Raw genomic sequence first — 20,766 nt, 5'->3', positions numbered from 1 at the left:
AGACCACACAGAAATCCACTGGATATAGAAATGTGCAAGGAAATGTTCCAATAAATTGAATTATAAGAAGTAATAACTGTCGCACAACTGAGATGTTAGAAGGAAAGATGCATCTTTTTACTGTGACCATGTTGCATGATACACTTATGACTCAGATTCTGCTAATCTTACATACATTGAATTTTCCTTTATTCTGGAAATTATGCTGTCTGCTGTAATGCTTGTTTCTTACCTTATACATACCAATGTCCTACTCAAGAAGTAAGAAGAGTTGCTTACTTGGGCATCCCATAGAGACGCTATTGATTATGAACACATGATTAAAAAAGGGTTTGTGCTTCAATGAGGAAATGTCAACCTCAAGAAAACCAATAAAAGTTTTGCAAATGATGTAAATGAGGTCAAACCTTCACTTTTGTCATTACTTCATACAACAAAATATGCACAATTTAAATACAGTTGCAAACTAGATTGCATTTGAATTATTGATTAAGCAGGTGCTTGAGAAATGTAAAGTGAAATATGGACGTTTGCAGAGAAAATTGAAGTAAAGACCAAGATGCACATGTTATACAAACTCTGACGAAATGCAAGAACTTAAATTGAACATATTAACCCACCTGTAGGAAATTTTCATTATTTCTTTTGTTTCAGCATATAACTGTAGGGCTGCTTGACACTCCACTTGTTTTCAGTACAATTTTTCCTTTGCTTTTCAGTAGTACAGTTGAATTAGATATAACGTGTTTATTGGTTTATTGGAAGATGTTTCCCTAATTCGTGATTTGATAGGAACAGTAGCAATGCCTTTGGCAGTCTTTATTTCTGTTGTTGTAGGAAACCTAATGTCCCCAAAAGCTTCAGACATCTGTTCTTTCCTGCTCTTTCTTTAGCATTGCCATTGGGCACAATGAAACTTCAAGTCTTTTATTTTGCTGCTCTTAGTGTTCAAGTGCCCTGTTCTCCTATAGGTAAGGCTTGGAGCAAGAACGCTGCCAAATGGAGATGCAGAATGAAGTGGATGTCTTCTCTTACTCTAATTTCTCATTTGCTTGAAAATCCAAGCTTTCTGATTGTGACTTAGCTCAAATTAATTTAACAATTTGGTAGTTAATATTGTACTTGACCTTACATTGTAGACTATTCTAACAGTTTAGTTGTTAACCTAGCAGTTGGTAGTGTAGCTAGTTAATAATCTATTAAGTTGAGGCACATCCTTGGCTCCTGGATTCAGCTTCCTTTCCTGTCAGCACCAATTGCATTTTGCATGCTGGTTTTACCATGCACCCCTGTTGCAGCAGTCACTGGAAACATCACTGGCATCTGTAAAACAGTTCTATACTTCTTCGCACTGTTTTTCTGCTTCAGGGTTTAGGATGTGTTTTTTTAGGAATCTGTGGTGAACTGGTCTGTCATGACTGGAAGCAAACTACCCTAAAGGCAGGCACTTGAACCCTAGTGCCTCTGATGCTTCTGCTTGTTGGATACCCACCTGCTTTCCTTGTTTTTTAAGAGAAAGCCTTTCCCAGGAAGGGCCTAGGGCAGGGAGCCAAGCTAGAATCCCTGTTGCTGTGCTGGGGTCAGCAAAGTTGCTTCACTCCTCCTCTCTCCCAGAAAGGGGAAAGTGGCAGTGGGGAATGAGGACTGGGGCTGTGTCCTGCAGAGCCACTGCCTCCAGCCCTGGCACTGCTCAGACACCCTTGCGGAGGAGGAGGAGCAAAAGGAGGAGAAGGAAAGAGAGGAGGTGGTAAAGCTGCTGAGAGCAGCAAAGACAAGGAGGAAGGAAGGGGGATGATCGCTGGAGATTTTGCTAACTTTTTAATTATGCTCTGCTCTCTCATCAAGGTTGGAGTCACACTCCTAAACCTTACTTTTTGCACCTTTCCCCACCTCCAGATGTTTTGTCAGTGTCCAGCTAATGTTAAAGAAATTGTAAATACAAACGGTGGTTGCTTAAGTTCCTTTTGCTTCCCCGGGGGATTGACACATCTGTTGGAGCAAACACATTGAGCAGGACTGCTCTGGCTTCCTATGTGGTGAATACCAAATGTGTTACCATCCATGCCAAAACGAGCTGTAGCACATTATAGCACAGAATCATGCATATAGTTACCTGACAGCACGTAGCCCATAAGCAAACAGAGCATGTGCACTATTCTCATGTGCTTGTACAAAAGGCCTTGGGAGACAGTCAGAATAGGACTGAAGAATAACATAAGCTGTTGTGATGCTAGATGTATAAGTTATTCTCCCCTCTCAAAATCCAGCCAGCATACCCAGGTGCTCCAATGTGGTGCTTAAGAATAGGAGGCTTTGGAAGAGTCCACAGTTCTCCAATCTCAGTAGAGAACAAAAGTTAAGACTCATTTTTGAAACAGTACATAGATACCATCATTTATTAGGTGTAATAAGCATAATGAAAATATTTATGATTTTTTTTCCTGAATGGATAATATTACACAAAGAATTGCAAGTTATTTAATACAAACTGTGTTCTCAACTCTATTCCATTTTGATTTCCTTCCAGCTAAGAAATATCTTCTGAAGGTATTTACAAGTCCCTGTCTAACTATTCCTTGTTGCATTTATTTTCCCCATTGGTCTTATACATCTCTTATGCTTATTGATCAAAGTTAGAAACACTCCATGGAAGTGAATGGAGTTAATTGCTTAAACAAATGAACAAACAAAAGCCCCAAAAAACCCAGGTGAAGCCCTGTGCCTTTATTGATTTCAGTTACCAAGAGGTTTTACTAAAAATTTTTCTACCTCTTATCCTTCGGAGTAAAGAAAACTTGGCAGGGCACTTTTCATAAAGCATACATAGTTCCAAAAATTGCAGATGTGTTACAAGCTAATAAACCTCCGCAGCTAAGTGTTTAGATAAGACTTCTTTTCCACATAACAAATTATCCTTTTTTCTTTTTTCACCTTTAAGAATAAATGGAATGTTATAAAGTCAGGTTTAACAAGGCAGAAACCAGCAGAATCTTGAGTATACTTCATTGCTTGCAATATATCTAGGCTTGAGGCACTGTGGATTATAAGATGCTGAAAGGTGGTTTATGATGTGATTTTCTCTTTGAGAGCTTTTTAGTATGAGATGGCAAGGCGTATTTATGCATTTTACAGTTACATATGACAATATGCATTTTCCACTTTTAAACTACTTAAGAACAGCAAATGAATGAATAAAGGGCGTTTTATCAGCTGTTTGATACTTACACTCACACTGCTCCAGCTCAACTCCTCAGCTGTAGGGGAATCATACCCAACCTTTCTACACTGGATAAAAAAGCTGGACCATATTACAAAGCATTTTAAAGCCATAGGTTTTTTGATACAGCAGAAAAAAGTGTCAGATGCCCAAGAAGAAAACCACACCAGGAGCTTTATCAAACCAGGTCTGTAATTTACAGGGGTGGCTTGAAATCCCCTCTGCCTCTGCCCACTCTGTAGTGGCACCAGCAATGGCATGCCAGGATTTTTAAGGGATTACTGATGGTCCTTGCTTACTCTTGCTAATATTTAGAAATAAATACATTCCATATGGATGGGTAAAAGTGAAGATCCTGGCTTTAGTAGGTGACTTTAATCCTCTTTTAACCTGTCCTTTTAGCTTAAGTGAATGAATGAAAAATGGAAGCAAAATTATGAAGTGCTGGCTGATTAATTTACCACTTAATCGGTGGATTAAGATATTTTACTTCTTGAAAAATGTGCAAAATCTTTAGATTAAAGATGATACATATAAAATGGGATTTTTTTGTGAGTTGCTTTCCTTCAGGAAGGTGAAACACATTGTTCTGTTAATTGCCAGTTTAAAAGGCTTTTCTAAATTTAATTAAAAATATGACTGTATTGAAGATGCAATGGAATCCACATGCACCCCACTCATGGGAATGAATGAGGAAAACCTACATCTTTTAACATTTACAGTTTATCTAAGCAACCCACATCAGATATAAAGGTTCAAAATAGAGTAAATAACTTTATTGCAGATGCCAGTGCCATTTTTTTACATTTGAAAAGTTTCCAGCCTTTTCTACTAACATCTGATGACAATATTCTGAAAAACATAGCTAGTCTGTCAGATATCTCTGGAATATGAAAACAGTTTTCCAGGTGCTTATGGGGAAGAGTAAAAATATGTGGGCTTGACGTTACCCAAGATCTGATCTTCATAGTTAGGAAGGCAGCAGAAGAAGAATCCCAAGCATATTTCCATAATGGCGGTGGTCCAGCCAAAGCCATAAGCCCAGCTGAACATATTAATTCCTGTCATTTCCATTTCAGATGAGAACTTTACTGGATAAATGACCAGGCCCATGATGGAGAACACAGCTGAAGAAACAGGAGAGAACAAAAGATGTTTAACATCCAGCCCATTCCATAATACCTGTAGCTAAAATCACCCACATTTTGGAGGATCTAAAAATTGATCCACTGCTGTGACAGACCTGAGTTTTCCCAGAGAGCTCAGGTGCACACAGGCAGGGACTTGAGTATAGAGGGAAATAATCAGTTCTAGTATGGATATATCTGCATACTTTAAGCCTGACTCCTTACCAGCCACAAAAAGTAAGCCTCCAATCCCACGTATGAAGTTGAACCGAAGTGTGTCAATGGCAAATGCTATGATGGCCAGAGCAAAACAGATGACTAGAAGTAAAAAGCCAACCAGGTATGTCGCAGCAGCAGCTCTTCCCCAAGCTGAAATCAGAAGGAAGATACGTTAGAAAGGAACAAAAAACAATAAAAAAAATCCTTTGGATTGTTTTTCTGTGGCTCATAATGAAAGGTTCATTTTAAAAACTGTGAAAAGAAGGTTAGCTCCCAAAAAAGAAAGCATGGGATCTTTCTCTCCTCTTAAAGGTGAACATTTGAGTTCCACAAAAAAAATCATGCATTAAGTGCAGAATGCATAAAAATGCCAGCTTTGTCCTCTCACATGGATTCCAATGGGGCTTGCATGCAAGCTTATTCTTTAGCTTGAACAATGAAGAGTCTAGACAAAAATGGCTTTAAAATGTAAGAATGGACACCCTCCTTTAATAACAAATGTTACCTCAGCAGATGCCATAAAATCAGCTTCATTTTGCATGGATAAGGGGAATTAGACTGCCCTGAAATGAATTTAATTCTTCCTTTAAAATGTAAAGTTCATACAAGCACATGCAAACTTACAGGTGTGGCAGTAGCCCACAAATGTCAAAATTCAGAGATTTCTGCCTTTCAGCCTTTGTTTAGCTCTGTGTCTTAAATGGAGTTAAGGATTTGGAATCTGTTTTGTAAAGAAATTTGACCTCTAATGTTGGTACAAATTTAGAACCACTTCATTTTGACAAGCTTGTTCAGGATATTAATTCTTTAATTTTCAAATTATATAACTTTATGTTATAACATGTCAAAGCAAAGCATATTATGTTGGCATAATAACTGGAAAAATAATATTTATTTAATATTTTAAGTCTTGAGGAGCAACTACCACTCAAAGAGATCAAAGTGTCTCCTCTTTTAAATGTAAAAAACCCATTATAACACTTTTTAAATTATGTTTTAAATTGAGTAAGCAGTTGAAGTCTGCTAGGCATCTACAGACTTCATCCCCTCACCTATACACTATGCATTTGTAAGGTTTTGGCTTGTAACCAAATATATACAGCAGCAATGCCAAAAAATTATCATATCTCAAACAACTCTGATGATAATTACAATTCAACTTAAATGCAGTGCACACTGTTCAGTAAAAGTTGCATCTGAAATTGTGCAGGTTAAGATTTTTGATATCCAGTGACCTGCCAATTTGTTTGCTTTAAGCACGCAAGTAATTAAATGCAAAGTGTCCTGCCTTTCCCATGACTAGAGTCAGGTATGCATGAAAGCCACTGGCCTGTTTCCAGTGAGTGACAAATCGCTCTTCCCCCAGGCCCCATACCACCACTATATTAGATGAGAAAAATGGATCAGGATTTTCCAGATATCCTTTTCTTCCCATAAGTCCATCAAAACAAATTTCCCTTTCATCCCCCCTGATTTATGATCCCTGCTTCATTCTAGCTATTGCAGTGTATTTTCAGTTTTATGTCATGTCCATTTTCTTTCTTAAGCCAAAAAACTTTCTGTCTGCTTATAGGGCTTTTCAGCTGTATTTTTTTCCTGTAAACAGGCAGCTGCCTGAGAAGACTAATAGGGACAGCTAGTGTGTTCTTACATCTCATTTTCTAGCCCATTATCTTAGCCCAAACTCTTCTCTCTGGGAGTTTACAGTAGGCTTGAATGTGGAGGCACAGGTGGGAGGACAGCACCTCAGGCAGAGTACTAGAAGAAACACTCAGGAAGAGGAATTTATTATACTGCTCAGTATACCCTGTTGAAGAGGCTCCTGCTCCCAGCCACTCTGTTACCCCTCTTAAAGGCAAAAAAGTGACACCTGGCCATAAGAGAAGTCTCTCAGCAGTTGTGACCTCACTGCCATCCAGCATACAAGAACTATAACTTTTGTCAGAAGGGTGAAGTGACAAGGACATGTAGAGGTGATGGTTTTTCTTAGGTGCACAACTGGTTCTGGTTAGGTACAAAACTCCCAGGCAAAGGAGTGTCCTTTCCTAGAGCAGACTCAACAGCTGCCTGCCCAGCAAGTTCTGAGGCACCAGGAGTCCTAGGCATTCCGTCTCGCCCACTGCCAGTCTGCCAAAGGTCAGCCTTGCTTCCCAAGAGCTGATGGAAGAGCACCGAATTCTGGGGTGGGAGCATCACCTGGGCTGGGGGCTCAGGGAGGCATGGTTGGTGTCTGCAGCCATGTGTGGTGGCACCTTGCCTATGCCAGCATCTCCCTCCTCTGCCAGGCTCACCCAGGTGTTTTTCCTGAAGAAGTGTTACAAATGCTGTGACTGTATGAAAGCAGACTGGGCGCACGCCCAGCCTGCTGGGCAATGGCTCTATGACAAGAAGAGACATGTTTGTTGCAGGATACTTACATCAGATGGAGACATTGCTTAATCACTTAACAGCCAATTTTGTGACTGTCACTTCCATAGAAGAGAAAAAAATTAACTCAACGTTGGAAGAAAAACAATATGCAGCTCCAAGTAAGGCAATAGGATTGCATGGAAGAGTCTTTATGGGGTATTTTAAGGAACTGACTTCATTTGTCTTTTACAAAAAGCAGCAGCTATCAGTAGTCTAAGACTACTAAGTCTGAGTGTGTAAACACCTTACCTTTCTAGGGTAAAAGGTAGCAAAAGCTTTGTGCAAGAATAATTGCAACTGTTTCTATATCCAAGATGTTTATTTTTCCTTGTGCCAGCCAGGAGCACTGAAGTAGCTTACTGTCTTTACCAATAGAACTAGAACTTAAAATTCCTTAAAAATATCAGAATTAGTAGAATTAAATTGATCAAAAACCACTGACAAACAAGTGGCTAATTTGGACCAAACATTTTCTTATCTTTCAATGTTGGGGGTTTTTTTTGTTTTAACATTGAGCAAAAGCATAAATAAATTGTTCTAACTGCAAAGCTTTTTCTTAAAAATGTGTACTCCAGGCCAAAGAATCCTCACTGATGCGACACCAACTGAAAGTATGCTTGGCTCTGGAGAGAGGGCAGCTGAAAGCTGAAAGGATCCAGTCCAACTGTCATCAAATCAAGAAGAGAAACAGAGTTACAGGTTACCAAGCTGAGTCTTTGAACATATTCAGCAATTTCTGAGATCTGTTTTCTCAGCCCCAAAAATGGTGGTGATGTTTTGGCGGTTTAAGAGTTAAAATGTGCTTGTTAGAAAAGAAATATGTGTTTATGCAAAAGTGTCCTTGAATACCAGCAGGATACTGTAACACTTTGGTACCAGTCCTATTTCTCCCTTTTTTAGTTCCTCTGTCAGCTGAAAGAACACCAATGAACACTCTGTAGGGTTTGTAGGTAGCTACACACCATCCACTCTTCAAAACTCCTTCTAACTGGTAATTTTCTGAGCAATTTTGTCTTAAAACAAGACCTTGCTAACCCAAACAGACAGAAGGAACCCATGTTTTTATGCCTATCTCAAGCAGAGCAAGGACAGTGCTTCTGATAATAGTGTTTTGTATGTCAATCACCAATGATTTGTGAAAGTCTAGGCTATCCACAGTGAATACAGTAATATGTGACTACTGGAAAACGAAAATAAATGTCTGCCTTCTAAAACTCCCTACAGTGTGAGAAGACCCCTGAGCTAATTTAGAGACCAGAAAGAGCCCGCCCAAGCCAGGACAGAACTCATGGTTTCTTATGAGCAAGATAATGAACTGAGACAGAATTCAATAATAACGCAGCTTTATTACTCTGCTATTAAAGCTAAATCAGTTTGGAGGTAGCATGACTACCTCTTGGATTGCACCATATGAACACATTCAGAATATCCTGCAGCTGGCTGCAGCCATGGGGAACCTGATGGACTTAATTAGAGATCCAGGACCGAGTGCCTGCAGTTTCCCACCTTCCTGATTTTACTCACTTGCTTTTACAGTCTGCAAAAGCGTAAACACTGTTTGTGCTTCACACATAAGGAAACAAACTTCCTTGGTCAGTAGTAAATTGAGCCAAAACTTCGAACAACCAGACCTAGTATTTCCTTAGCCTGCCATCTTTCATGCTCCAAATGGTGCCCTCAAAAAAGAGCTGTTGTACCTTGAAAATAGCATGGGAAGCCGACTTCCCTCATGACAAATGCAAATGCCTGTTTTCCTGGTGTATGTGTTTCAAAACATGGGAAAATATTCACAATAAAATTCCCTTGTTTTCCTTGATCTGGCACCCCCAAACCACATAAACTATCGAGTCTCTCTTTTGGTCACATTTTCTGAAAGTCACCCCAGAGAATTCAGGAGTACTGTTCCTTGTATAATCAATAAGAACATTTTTCTCCAAATTTTCTTCCTGGCTGGAAGCTAAATACACAGCTATCACTGGGAAGAAAAACAAAGGTTTGTTGCCACCTTGAAGACACCAATGATTACCTACAGGTTCTTGCTGACTGATCATTTTAACACTGCAGTGAATTGTGCGGCCATTTGAGGAAGGATATCTTTAATTCAAAAGGAACAGGGATCGGGAGGAGAAAATGTAACAGACTAATATTTTTCTCTATTATCCTTCATACTACCAAGGGAAAGAAACACAAATGCTGCAGTTCTATCTACAATCTTGCAAAGCAATTCTTACAAGAATTAAAATCTGCAATGGTGGCAATTCATTTCTCTGTTGTATGTAATGAGAATGTTTCTGGGCTGAGTTTGCAAAGCTCAACCTGTTTTACATCTCTTTGATTAAAGGGAAAGAGTATTATTTTGGAAACAGAGCTGAACTCACTTGGGTTTCTCAACATGACATTCTTCTTCAGGGTGTGGTGAACACTACAGAGCACATGCTTCACTTTGAAAAGGGACTGCTTTGACCAGGGTTTACCCATTTCCCTTTGGTTTGTACTCCTCAAGAAAGTTTCTATGTGAAAGTGCCCATCTTTACAGCAGAACATGTGATTTCTGAATCTTAAGATGGTCCATCAAACTCATTAACACACCTCTGTCAGCTGAAGGGTTACAAGCTGCTAGTGTATGTGCAAGCCGCTGTCATCAGGACTCTGGATTCCCCATGTTACCTGTGCAACACTAAACAGTGCAATATCCTGTCTCCTGGAAATCCCAACTCCACAACATGCCAACTGTGGGAAATTTCTGCACTCTTTCTGAAAATAAATGTACATTGAAATCTCTGCAACTGTTTGCTGATCACATGAGCTGGCATTGAAATACCCATGTGCATGTGTTTGTATACAGCCAAGATAAATCCAAAACTATTAAAAGCAGCTTATGGATAAATTGCACGTGCAGACTGAAAGCTATTGACCGAAAATAGTTTCAAAGGAAATCTGTACAAATGAGGAAAAATCATATGTTAGTCATGCATAATTTATGAACAGAATAAAATGAGAAAAAAATCAAAGGCATGATTGGATGTGCACTATTTTCTGAGTTTCTGTCTTCATTATATCTTGATCATTTTTGAAGCAACTTGACTTTCTGTGCATCTTTCCAACAGTAGTCAATACTGGATGATTTCCTTTGAATTTTTTTTGTGTGAGTTTTAACCTTTGGAGTGGAATACATAATTTTTAGTCCTTCTGTGTGGCTCCCTTTTTGGTAACTCCATTCTTAATTCCCCTGGCATTACTTCTTTAGAGTTCATTGGCAGTTATTATGGATTTCTCATTTAATAGCAGAGTATTATCTCATAACATGAAAGCCATTTTTATGGGACCTGGAACCAGCTTTTAGCCTGCCACTATTTAAGAGACAACCATGGAAACAGAGAATGACCTATTTAGGTTCACGCTAAGATAATGTCATTGCAAAAGTTTCTTGGTGATCAGTAACAGGTCCCATATAAACAAGAAAGGATTAGGACTTTATGACAATTACCCCATAATAATGATTTTAAATGACAACATTAAGGACAAGAACCTCTATGTATATGTCATCTCTCAATAAAACACAGTACATATTAGCAGAAGGCAGTCTTGACCACAGCTGAGTGCTAAAGTGATAGTTCAGTGTGATTTGTAGGGCTTTAATTCCTTTAAAGCAAAAACCTATTAATTCCTCACTACTGACTTCACTCACAAACAAACACAGGCAAAGCCTCCATGTAATCAGCAACCCTCCCCTCTTACTGAGGTAAGCAATTAAACTGAGAAGCTATTCCAACTTGAATTTGAGGGGAGGAGCAGTTACATCTTCAGGGAGTGGTTCAAATTCATCTCATAATAAGCTCAGACATGTACAGACTTGACTTAGAAGCTGGCTTCTGCAAGTGTTCTATTAATGAGAGCTGCTTCCTGATGCTTACTTAGCGCTAGGAAGGCAGAAGTGGCAGAGGGTGTAGAGCCATCATCAAAGTGAGCACCAAGGGAGTAAGTTAGCTATTAAAAATAATGCACACATAGTGCCTCAAAATTAAAGGTTTGCTCATGAGAGTCAGGGAGTACCCCTATCTCACATTATCTTGAGAAGCAGTTGCATACACTGAGAATATCTCAGGATTAATACTCAGTCTCATACACTTTAATGCTATAACATTTTTTCCTTCTGTTTTTTCCTATTTATTTTAAATTAAAGCAGGATTACTTACACTTGGATGTGTATATGGGAGTTGGTAGGATCAGATAAATGAAACAGATAAGGCATTGATTAATCAGTTCATTTACATAAGCTCAGGTAATGAGAATAGCAAGATGTACCGGCTCCCTAACTACCCCTGAGTTAAAGATGGGCTGAAATACCAAATGTGAATTAACTAGAACCAATTTTCATAATAACACAGGCTATGAACTAGGACTTCTAATCAAAACAGCAGAGTGGAACCTTTCCAAAAAAGTTCTTTTAAAGTTTTATATTCCCAGAGACATTTGAGACTAAAGAACACTGAATTTACATCTTATTTCCATATGCACCAAGTATTGTTCTCACTCTTGATCTGAAGTTTTTATGCTGTGAGCAAACTTTGTTCTGGAACCTTGCTGAAAGTTGCCTTTTGCACTAGGGAATTTCCCTCTAACAGACAGCAGCTGTGAATCTGGACCTGATTTTCTCTTAGAAGCAAAATTTCACCATTTGCAAAATAAAACCCCAACATGTAGGCAGAAATGGTGCTTTGTGCTCTTAAAAATACATTAATTCTATTTACTGTTCTTACAAATTAAACAGTAAGAATGTTTACAATGCCTCCTGAAAATTTTCATCACTTGCTCCTTAGTGCTAATGGCATTGTTTAATGAACTGCATAGAGACTTCCTGTATTTGGGGCCTGATTTGGGCACAGTGTGCATAATAAGTGACATTACGTTGACATATGTCAACATAATAGGTGACATTAGGTGTATTAAATTGCAGATTTGATGCACCTGAAGTGATCTGAAGTGCGATTTAGTACTAGTAGAAGGAAGCTAGATACCTCTGGGACATGGGCTACTGCCATCATGCCACAAACTACCTTGAGTTCCTGGGAATTTTTGACCAATGAGATATTTTGTAATGGTACTTAACCAAGAAGAAACATAGCATTACAACACTCACTGAGTCAATGTGTTTAAAATTGCTCAGAACAACACAAGCTGCCAGTGAGAAGTGACATAGAAATGTGAAAAAATGTTTTGAGAGTTTCATTTATTTTCTTACATAACACTTTTCCACTTAAGCAATCTGACTGTTTAAACCTACAGTGAAATTGTGAGTGCATCTTGCCACCCTTATCACTGTTCAGACTATGGAGAGGTTATTACAGCTCTGCTGTATCAGATTGCCTCAGTAAGCCAGAGGAAGAGATGAGGTGAAGAGAATTGAGAGCTTGGCCACAAGTTTCCACGTGCTTTCAGCAGAGATGACTCCTGTGTGTGTGTGAGTGAATGGAATCCTCTCTCAAGCATTTCAGGTCCTGAACAGTGTTGAGGATCTTCACAAAGTCCTCAACACCAGCAGTTCATATTTCCTGATGGGGAGACGAGAACCCTCTACATAACTGCTATTTTTCCACCCAATCTAACTGTAGTTATTAAAGGGAGGTTTGTAGAATTAATTGCTCAAGAACGTAACTATTATTTAGAAAATACTCTGATTAAATGAATCTGCCACTAAAATTATAAAAGGACAAGCTCTTAAATTCCAAGGGAAAGCATGTTAGCAATTGCAGATAAGAAATGAAAAATGCCATGGTAATGAAATTCTCTGGGCTTGATTCCCTTCTCCTATAACTTTTTAGAAACAATGAAGTGTCCCCTACAAGATGGGGAAAAATAGAATTTTTTCTTTCGTTCTTGCAGCAGAGTTCCTTAAATACACTGTTGTGATATTTTCATTACTCTATATGTTTAATTGAGACTGTATTTTCTATCGTTCTGTGTTTTGAATAATTATTGAATATTCTACATTACTAAGTAACTAATCTTGTAATGTCATTTCTCACTGGTTAGTCCCAGGTAACGCTAGACTTTTAGGAGACTGATGACAGGAAATTGTGTGCTTCTCCACACATTGTCATTAAACTACAGGCAATCACTCTAGATAAATATAACCATTTCATGCTACAATACAGTAGGAATGGCAAAAGGCTTTCATTTTCAGTTCACCCTGCGTCAAAGGAGTCAAGGCTTGCCCCGTAATCTGCGCCATTTACAGGGCATAGAGCTGGGGTCCATCCTGAGCTCTCCCACAGGCTTCCTTGGACTGGTCAGAAACATCCTGAGCCTTTGTTTTACAGCTGCAAGGACACTTTCACAAATCTACTTGAATATTACCAGATTCTGAAAGCTGTTAAATGCAGAACCTTGACTTTGGGGAAAATCTGCAATAAAGGAACTGTGACTTCAGCTGGTCCCTGCTTCAAAAGCACAGTTATTTGCTTGCTTCATTTCTGTTCCAATGTACAGACACTCTCAGATGCCAAAGAGCCACTGGGACTGCTTGCTTCTCCTCCCAAGCCCTGCTGTATTCCATTCTGTCCCTCTGGGTTTCCCCACACCTGGAATTAGGTGCTGGCTGTCAGATGCTATGGGAACGTGGGGAAAGGCAAAACAGTTTTACGTAGGTAGCGTGGCAGTGGTGAAACTTGGTGCCTGGTCTGCCCTGTGCCCCAGGTGTGACGAGTCACTGGTCTGACGGAGAAGGTAGTTTTCCAGAGGGAGAGAGCTGTGTGGCCAGCAGTGCAAGTCCAGTGGCAGGTGTAGTACCAAGAGAGGGTCTTCGCTGCTTGGAAACTGATCCCAACCACACCATGAACCTTGCTGTTGTATCATTCCCTGAGGATTGTACCTGCTGTTGCATCATTACCCTTTTATTCAGTGATTTCCATTTTGTTCCTCCTCCAGAATAATAAAGAATGCTTCATCATAGCAAAAGATTCTCCAGAAATAAGAGCCTGATACAGGCAAAACAGGGGAAGAAAATCTACTCATCAAAGGGGATGCAGAATATTTCTTTCCTCAAGAGGATTATTACCTTTGCAACATTCCCTTCTTTCACTTATCTTGCAGCCATACTCATCCACTGTCATATTTGAAGTAATTTTTTTCATTATAATCATACTATACTAGCCTTCATATCTTGTAGTATTGCACTAATATTCAAAGATCAAAATAAAACTGGAATTACCTAGAATACAGTTGCCAGTGGTTTGCCTGGAAGACAAGCTGCAGGAAGGTGTCCTTTCCACGTGGCAAAATCATTCATCCCTCCACTAATCTCCATAGCCACTAAAACCTCCACACATCCTAGAAAAAGGCTATAATTGAATACTATGATGTGAAAATAACTGAGGAACTGGATTCCACTTGCGATGTGGAAAAGCCTTTTCCTGATTTTTTTCCCCAAGATCTCTGTTTGCACTATGCAAATGACCTGATAACTTCAAAGCTTTAAACTTTCAGTTGTTTTGATGGCAGCATCTGCACGTGGAAGAGCTGCAGGGTTGGGTGGAACATAAGATGGGACAAGTGTAATCACAAGTTTTTCACCCCATTGTGCATCACATTGAGACTAATAAAATCAGTTATTTTCCCCCAGACAAACCTACACATGTTTAAACATCTTCAAAGCCTACAGTGGAATAAAATTACATACTGAAAAAGTGTCTCAGGTCTGCAAGACACACCTTGTTCAAGAGAAGCAATATAGCAAAGATCAAGAAAAACAGAGGAGTGCTATACCAGCTTCATGGTGGGGTTTAACCTCTGCATTTTCTTTGTGAACTTAGCCATGTCCCAGACAGATATATTCCATATCATGCTCATTCTCTATCCAAATATCTTCATCTCTCTTCATAAAGACAGAACAATGAAGAGCTACTGTTTGTATCTCTCAGCTCTTCATCCTAAACTCAACGCATTCTAAGTGTCCCAATGCACTAGACATTTTTACCTAGAAAGTTCTATTTATTTGAACTAAATACGCTTGAAAAGCAAAAGACTTCTGATAAAGTCTACATGAGTGTCATATGGTTAAAGCAGATGATCTGAACTCTTGGAGAAGATAACTGTATAAACTCTTCCTATTCTCACTTTTCACAGAGCTCATAAACTTTGCAAAAGATCACGGGCGAACAGATGCTTTCACAACAGACAACTGCACAAGTGGAGCTACTCTACTGGCTTTCAAAAAAAAAAAAAAAGTCTTCCCTGTGACCCTGTGAGGTTTTAATTCTGCCAGTTTAAGCAGCTATCTGGAGACTCCAAACTCCACTGGTGCAGCCAATGAAACATTCAACCTGCTTCCCTTCCAATCTGACCAACCTCAATGATGTTGGGTTTCTGTCTTCTGACTGTGTATAAACATATCTTAAGCCAAACAGCAGAAATTCAAGGGGAATTATAAACATTGCACGTGCAGCATTTGATTTGAATTTGCACATTATAATTAAAAACTTGCAAGAATGTTACAATTATATCTAATTATGATATGATGAAGATGTCTGAAGTGGATTAAGATAACTACACTGTCCAAATCATGTTGACAATATTTCCTGGCAGCTGCTGGAGTACACATGCATATCACATATATCAGTGAAACCATCCCCGCAGGAATTTCAGAACCTACCCAGCTAGTGGCAGATTAGACAGGGAAGCTGAAAGTAAAGATCAGAAGAAACAAGATGGAAACTGTGGCATAGAGGGGGGAAAGAGATCTCATCTCAGGAAGGATGTAAAACACTTCTGTCATTTATGTTTACACCATGTCTTTTGTCTCTGCACTCAGGAAGGTGGATAATTACACTCTGTTTAACCAGCACTGTATTTAGCTTGGCACAAAGTTAAACATCCCACATGATGCTGACTGCTTGTTTTCCAAGGCCTTTCTGGAGTACAGTGGACAAACAGAATCCCAGAATTGTTAAAACCCTATGTTTAAACACTGAGGCAGGCAGACTCAGGCTCAATACAAGACCTTATGTCACAAGTGAGATGCTGTCTCATGGCCTTGTCTTTTGGTCGGAATCCAAGACCAGCATCAGCCACCTGTACCCTGCATAAGAAAAAGCAGGAGTCACAGAAGAAAAATCCCAATCCCACACCACTGAGCAAAGAAAAACAGAGACCAGGATTGGATCTGAGCACAACCCACCTCTGGAGAAAAGATGTCTGAGGGAAAGGTCTGGAAAGATCAGGACAGTGTCACGAGATCACATCTTTAAGAGTCAATCTACAGACCTCTCAGGGGCTAGGAATAACTCACCCCTGTGAAGGACAAGATCTGCATTTTAATGGCATAATCTTGCAGAGGCAGAAGCCTGGCAGTGTAATCCACTGTCACCTGGCCTATGCACCCATTGTTTACATACAGGCTTTACATATTCTCCCACAGGCTAAGTGACTCCATTGTCCCAGACATATTCTTCTCTTCTACCTAGAAATTTTGTCCAGGAGCATTTTCAGGATTTGCTTATGTTTCCTGGGTATTTAGTCACTGTGAAGAGGTCAAATGATGGATGCATGCCCATTGAGAGCATAAGGCAGTCATGTAGCTCGTGAACAGCATTTCTAATGCTTTCAGAAACATCATTAGTGTCCAACGTAGCCGCCATATAATATTCTGCATATGTGTACCAAGTCCAACATATCTGTGTTAAAAGTGCTGGACTTACTGTGGATATGATTCATGGCAACCCCAGACACTGTAGGATAGTCCACATAGAGGGACTGGTTTGTCTGTAGATGCTGTCCAGTGGGAAACTGCATACAAATGCAGAATTCAAGGCTATCAGAGTGAGGCAGAATAAGGAAGTGAAATGCCAAACAATCATATAGGACCTGGAAGCAAGGTGAAAATTCTCTTATATTATCAAGAGAAGCAAGGTGAAATGTCTTGGTATTTTCTCTCCAGTTAAAGCAGGCATTTGTGGCATTTTCTAGGGCCTAACCTGGAGATCAAGAGGACGGCTGACTCTTTGGGAAGCCTAGGAGGAGAAGTTTAGGGAGAAGCCCTTTGCTAAGCATGATGTTCTCTCTCCTGCACTCTAGTGCCATGTACCAGAGGCCAATTTGCTGGCTTGACTTATGCCCAGCCACACAGCTGATTGTGGAGCCCTGAGAGCAGGACTAGGTGTGATGCTCAATAGCACTGGTCTTGCCCTGGAGCCCAGCACTCACAGAGGCCTGCTACAATTAACTCATTACAGCCAAATTTTGTGCATAGAAGGTAGAGTTTGATGATGTACAATAAACTTTCCGGAACAATTTTGAAAAGCTGTAATAAATGATCCCTGAGACTGCTTCTGCAAGTGTTTTTACACTCATTTTCAACAATAAAACTGAGATTCTTAGCCTTGGAGAAAATGTTCTTCCTTTTCATTTGAATTATCATAAATTTTAAGAACACTTGAACTTTCCTCCTGGCTCAGGCTAACAGCCCTTCATTCACAATTACTTATTTCAGACCATGGCCAATAGCAGATATACAGAAAGAAAAAAAAAAGGAAAAAAAAGAAACAGGGCACATGTAGAGTGACCCTTCTCTTGGGCTCTTCTTCAGGCTCAGTGGTTTACATCTTCTCAAGCTGAAGATTGCACCTGGGTCAACAACATGTTTAATAGCATACTTAACCAAAACTTATTACAAACAAGAAATCCTTTCATCTTTTAAAGCTTTCTTTCATAATCACAAGGAGACTTTTTCACACAACCCACCTACCGGAGCAGTTTCAGGGCAGCGTTCTGCAGCCTGACACTCCCTGGGAATACTTTCCTACCATCTTACATTTTTACCTCCTCATTTCTTGCTGGCACTCAGACTTGCTTGTCACACTAATGCCAGGCTTACCCACACAACCTGCTGTTTGGATATTTGATCAGCAGTAGCCGTTAAGTTTTGAAAAGTAGTGATTAGTGAGAAGAGGTTACCAGCTTCTTCTAAGAGAGGAAGAAAATGCTGTAATATTTTCTGCACTGATACATTACCACGTGTGGGGTTTTTTTGTATTATGTAACCCATCAGTTTTTTATTTCACAGGGGTGAGGGCATTTTATTTCTTCACCCGTTTAGCCAAAAGCCTTGATGTATTTCAGTGACAATTCCTATTGCCCATAACCTCATATATAAATGCCAGATATTAGGTGATACAGTTAGGAGAGCCGAGGGAAGATGAGTTTGGAGATGTGACCCGCTGCTTCAGAGGCTGCTCCCCGCCACCCTTGCAGGCGCTTACCGTAACCCATGAGGGACTCGCAGCTCCATTCCCCACCCAGCCTCCTGCAGTTCTGCCATAACGACGCTTGCTGCACGTAGGGCAAGGTCTGCGACTCCAGCCAGCCCCTGCCCGCCAGCGCAATGATACCAAAGATGACTCCTATGCCTAGGAGCAGGGGTAGGATCCATCTGCACCGCGTGTAGTCGAGGCCGTACTTCACCATTGTTCAGGGCAGGGGTGGCTGGTGGGACGGGAACAGCTGTCTCTGCCGCAGACTCAGCAACGCAAAGCAGTGGGTACTTCTGCAAAGGTCCCGGAAAGTGAGTTCCGGTACCTACGGCCGCATGTACGGATGATTGAGAAAAGTCAGGAGAGACACAGCAGAGGGGAGGGAGGAATGGAGGGAAGAAAGGAGCTCCACCTAGATTCAGATGAGTAAGAGCTGCGGCTGAGCAATAACCAGTTGAGCTGGGGAGAAGCTTCGAGGCTGGGTTTATCTGTGGGATCTTCTCTGCCCTGCTGACTAGGTAACAAATTGGGTGCTGTTTACCCTCAGCATTTAACACTTTCCTTCCCGACATTCCCACCAGCAGAAGAATCTCACAGCTGTGCATACACCTTTCTATCTCCTAAGGGATTTGCTCTATGGCGAGTGAAAACAGAGACAAAACAGGGAACTGAGAGGGTGATTGCTTCTGAAACTTGCCACCTGGAGGCTGAAAGCTGCCTTTCTTGGACTCCATTTAAAAATAAAACATCTCTTACTTTTTACAATTAAAAAAATTCCCGCAGCTGCTATAAAGCTGAGACAAAAAAGAACATGGGACTGTCCTCCCTTCCCCCCTTTGGCACATAGCTACAGTATGATCTGGGTATAGCCTTAGTGGGAGAAAAAAAAATGAGTTTTGATTTGACTGAGCCTTACAAACACTCCCTGTGCATGGCTCCGGCTGTACATGCACTGCCTGGGGCCTGTCAGAGCCTGTCTGCAACATGCTGAGAGTGATGCAGAGATGAGCCCTCACCTCTCTGTGTCCCGGGAGGCCACCCAGCCTACTGCAGGGTTCTGTCTGTCAGCTCAGAATCAATACAGCTGTGCTCCCTGCACTCCCCCTTTGAACTAACAGCTGCTACAACCTGGCATTTTGGTAGGACCCAGATGCGTTTACATCTGAAAGCAGCTGCAGCCCTTACAGATCAAAGCTGGTTTGTGTGAAACACAGTTAAGCCCAGAGGATGCAAAGTATCCCTTGCTCCCATGTTGAATTTTGTCAGATGAGGCTACATCCAAGTACTGACTCCATTTAGTCACAGAAATTTGCTATTGTGGTGCAATGTGACAGCCATACTGAACTGCAAATTCACAGCATTTTTCCAAATTGATATTCATAAATCAATAATGGCCTAAAATAAAGAAATTAGTAATTTACATTGCATTGATACACTGTACATAAAGAGGCATGGAGCTTGCACAGAACCAAATTGGAACATTCACAGTAATGAGCTACAGCACAGTGAAGGAGTAGTAACTCCATCATGAACACAATTTGAACAGATTAATATATCACTGTGCGATATCTCTCATCAGAGATATCTTACTAGCCTGGTGGTAGATTAGCAGTGGTGTGGCTGCTTTATCTCTTATTCTTTCTAGCTGAAGCATCCTGTCAGCAGCTGCCCTGTGGCTCAGACACAGTCCAATATTCCTGTGGCTGTGAGAGGTCCATCAAGGGCATCCATCAGGTCTCTGTGACAGCAGGAGACACTTTTACAGTTTTGGCTACTGAATTTTAATGTCACTAGAAGCTAAAGACAACCATGAAGACATAGCTGCTATTCTGAACTGAAGTTAAGGGACAGTCTCACATATTTTTTTGTAAAGTAAACTTTAGGGAACAGAATAAGCATTTCCTTAGAATAGAATGTAACTTTCATTGTAGTCCACATTTGTGCTATCCACAAATTCAGTTATCATTAACCTAATATTTAAAATGCCATTTACCACTTCTGTAGCACTGCAACGTATCATTTTTATGCATGATTTTAAAAACATATTTACATTAAAACTCATATCATTTGACGCTCACCCTTAGTGCAATATGCTGGTAGATGTAAGCTGTCCAAGTCTGTTTACACATGTTCTTTCTGTTGCCACAGCTGAGGTAGAAATAGGCACAATAGAATCCAAAAGATTGAGAGAACAGAGATTTGGATATTAAATGGTTTTTTAAAGATGACTTCAGAAACACTCATGAATGTGGCAGTAGAGTGTAGACAAGCCCACACTCAGCTGTCTATATCCAATCTCTTGCCAAGTTTCAATCTTCCGCAAAATTACAGCTTTCTAAGGAAATAGCCAAATCAAGTTAAAGCAATTTTGTACTGGAAATCTAGTATGAAGTCAGCACTTGTCATCACAAGACAAAACTGATGTCTTGTTTGTCATCAACAAACAAGAGCCAATATTTGTTGAGGACTAAAATGGTCTTCCCTGCATTTAGAATGCTCAGCCATGTTTCAGGTAGGCACTTATGACTGAAAGATTTGTCATCAGTTT

At 40.2% G+C, this 20,766-nt stretch overlaps 1 protein-coding gene across 1 annotated transcript; it reads right to left on the bottom strand.

Moving 5' to 3' along the window:
- Positions 1 to 2,418: 2,418 nt before the first annotated feature.
- LOC127473214 (p53 apoptosis effector related to PMP-22-like) lies at positions 2,419 to 18,659 on the bottom strand. Its single transcript, XM_051792628.1, has 3 exons — positions 18,228 to 18,659; positions 4,570 to 4,713; positions 2,419 to 4,344 (listed from the first exon to the last, which is right to left on the bottom strand). Exons 1-3 carry the CDS (start codon positions 18,430 to 18,432, stop codon positions 4,130 to 4,132), a joined length of 564 nt encoding a protein of 187 aa, XP_051648588.1. The 5' UTR covers positions 18,433 to 18,659; the 3' UTR covers positions 2,419 to 4,129.
- Positions 18,660 to 20,766: the final 2,107 nt, after the last annotated feature.

This window comes from Manacus candei, unplaced genomic scaffold, assembly GCF_025592945.1.
Source record: "Manacus candei isolate 608988 ecotype Guabito, Panama unplaced genomic scaffold, ASM2559294v1 h1tg000034l, whole genome shotgun sequence".
Taxonomy (NCBI): Eukaryota; Metazoa; Chordata; class Aves; order Passeriformes; family Pipridae; genus Manacus; species Manacus candei.
Note: the sequence above shows the minus strand (reverse complement) of the source record. Positions and strands in the feature narration are given on the sequence as shown.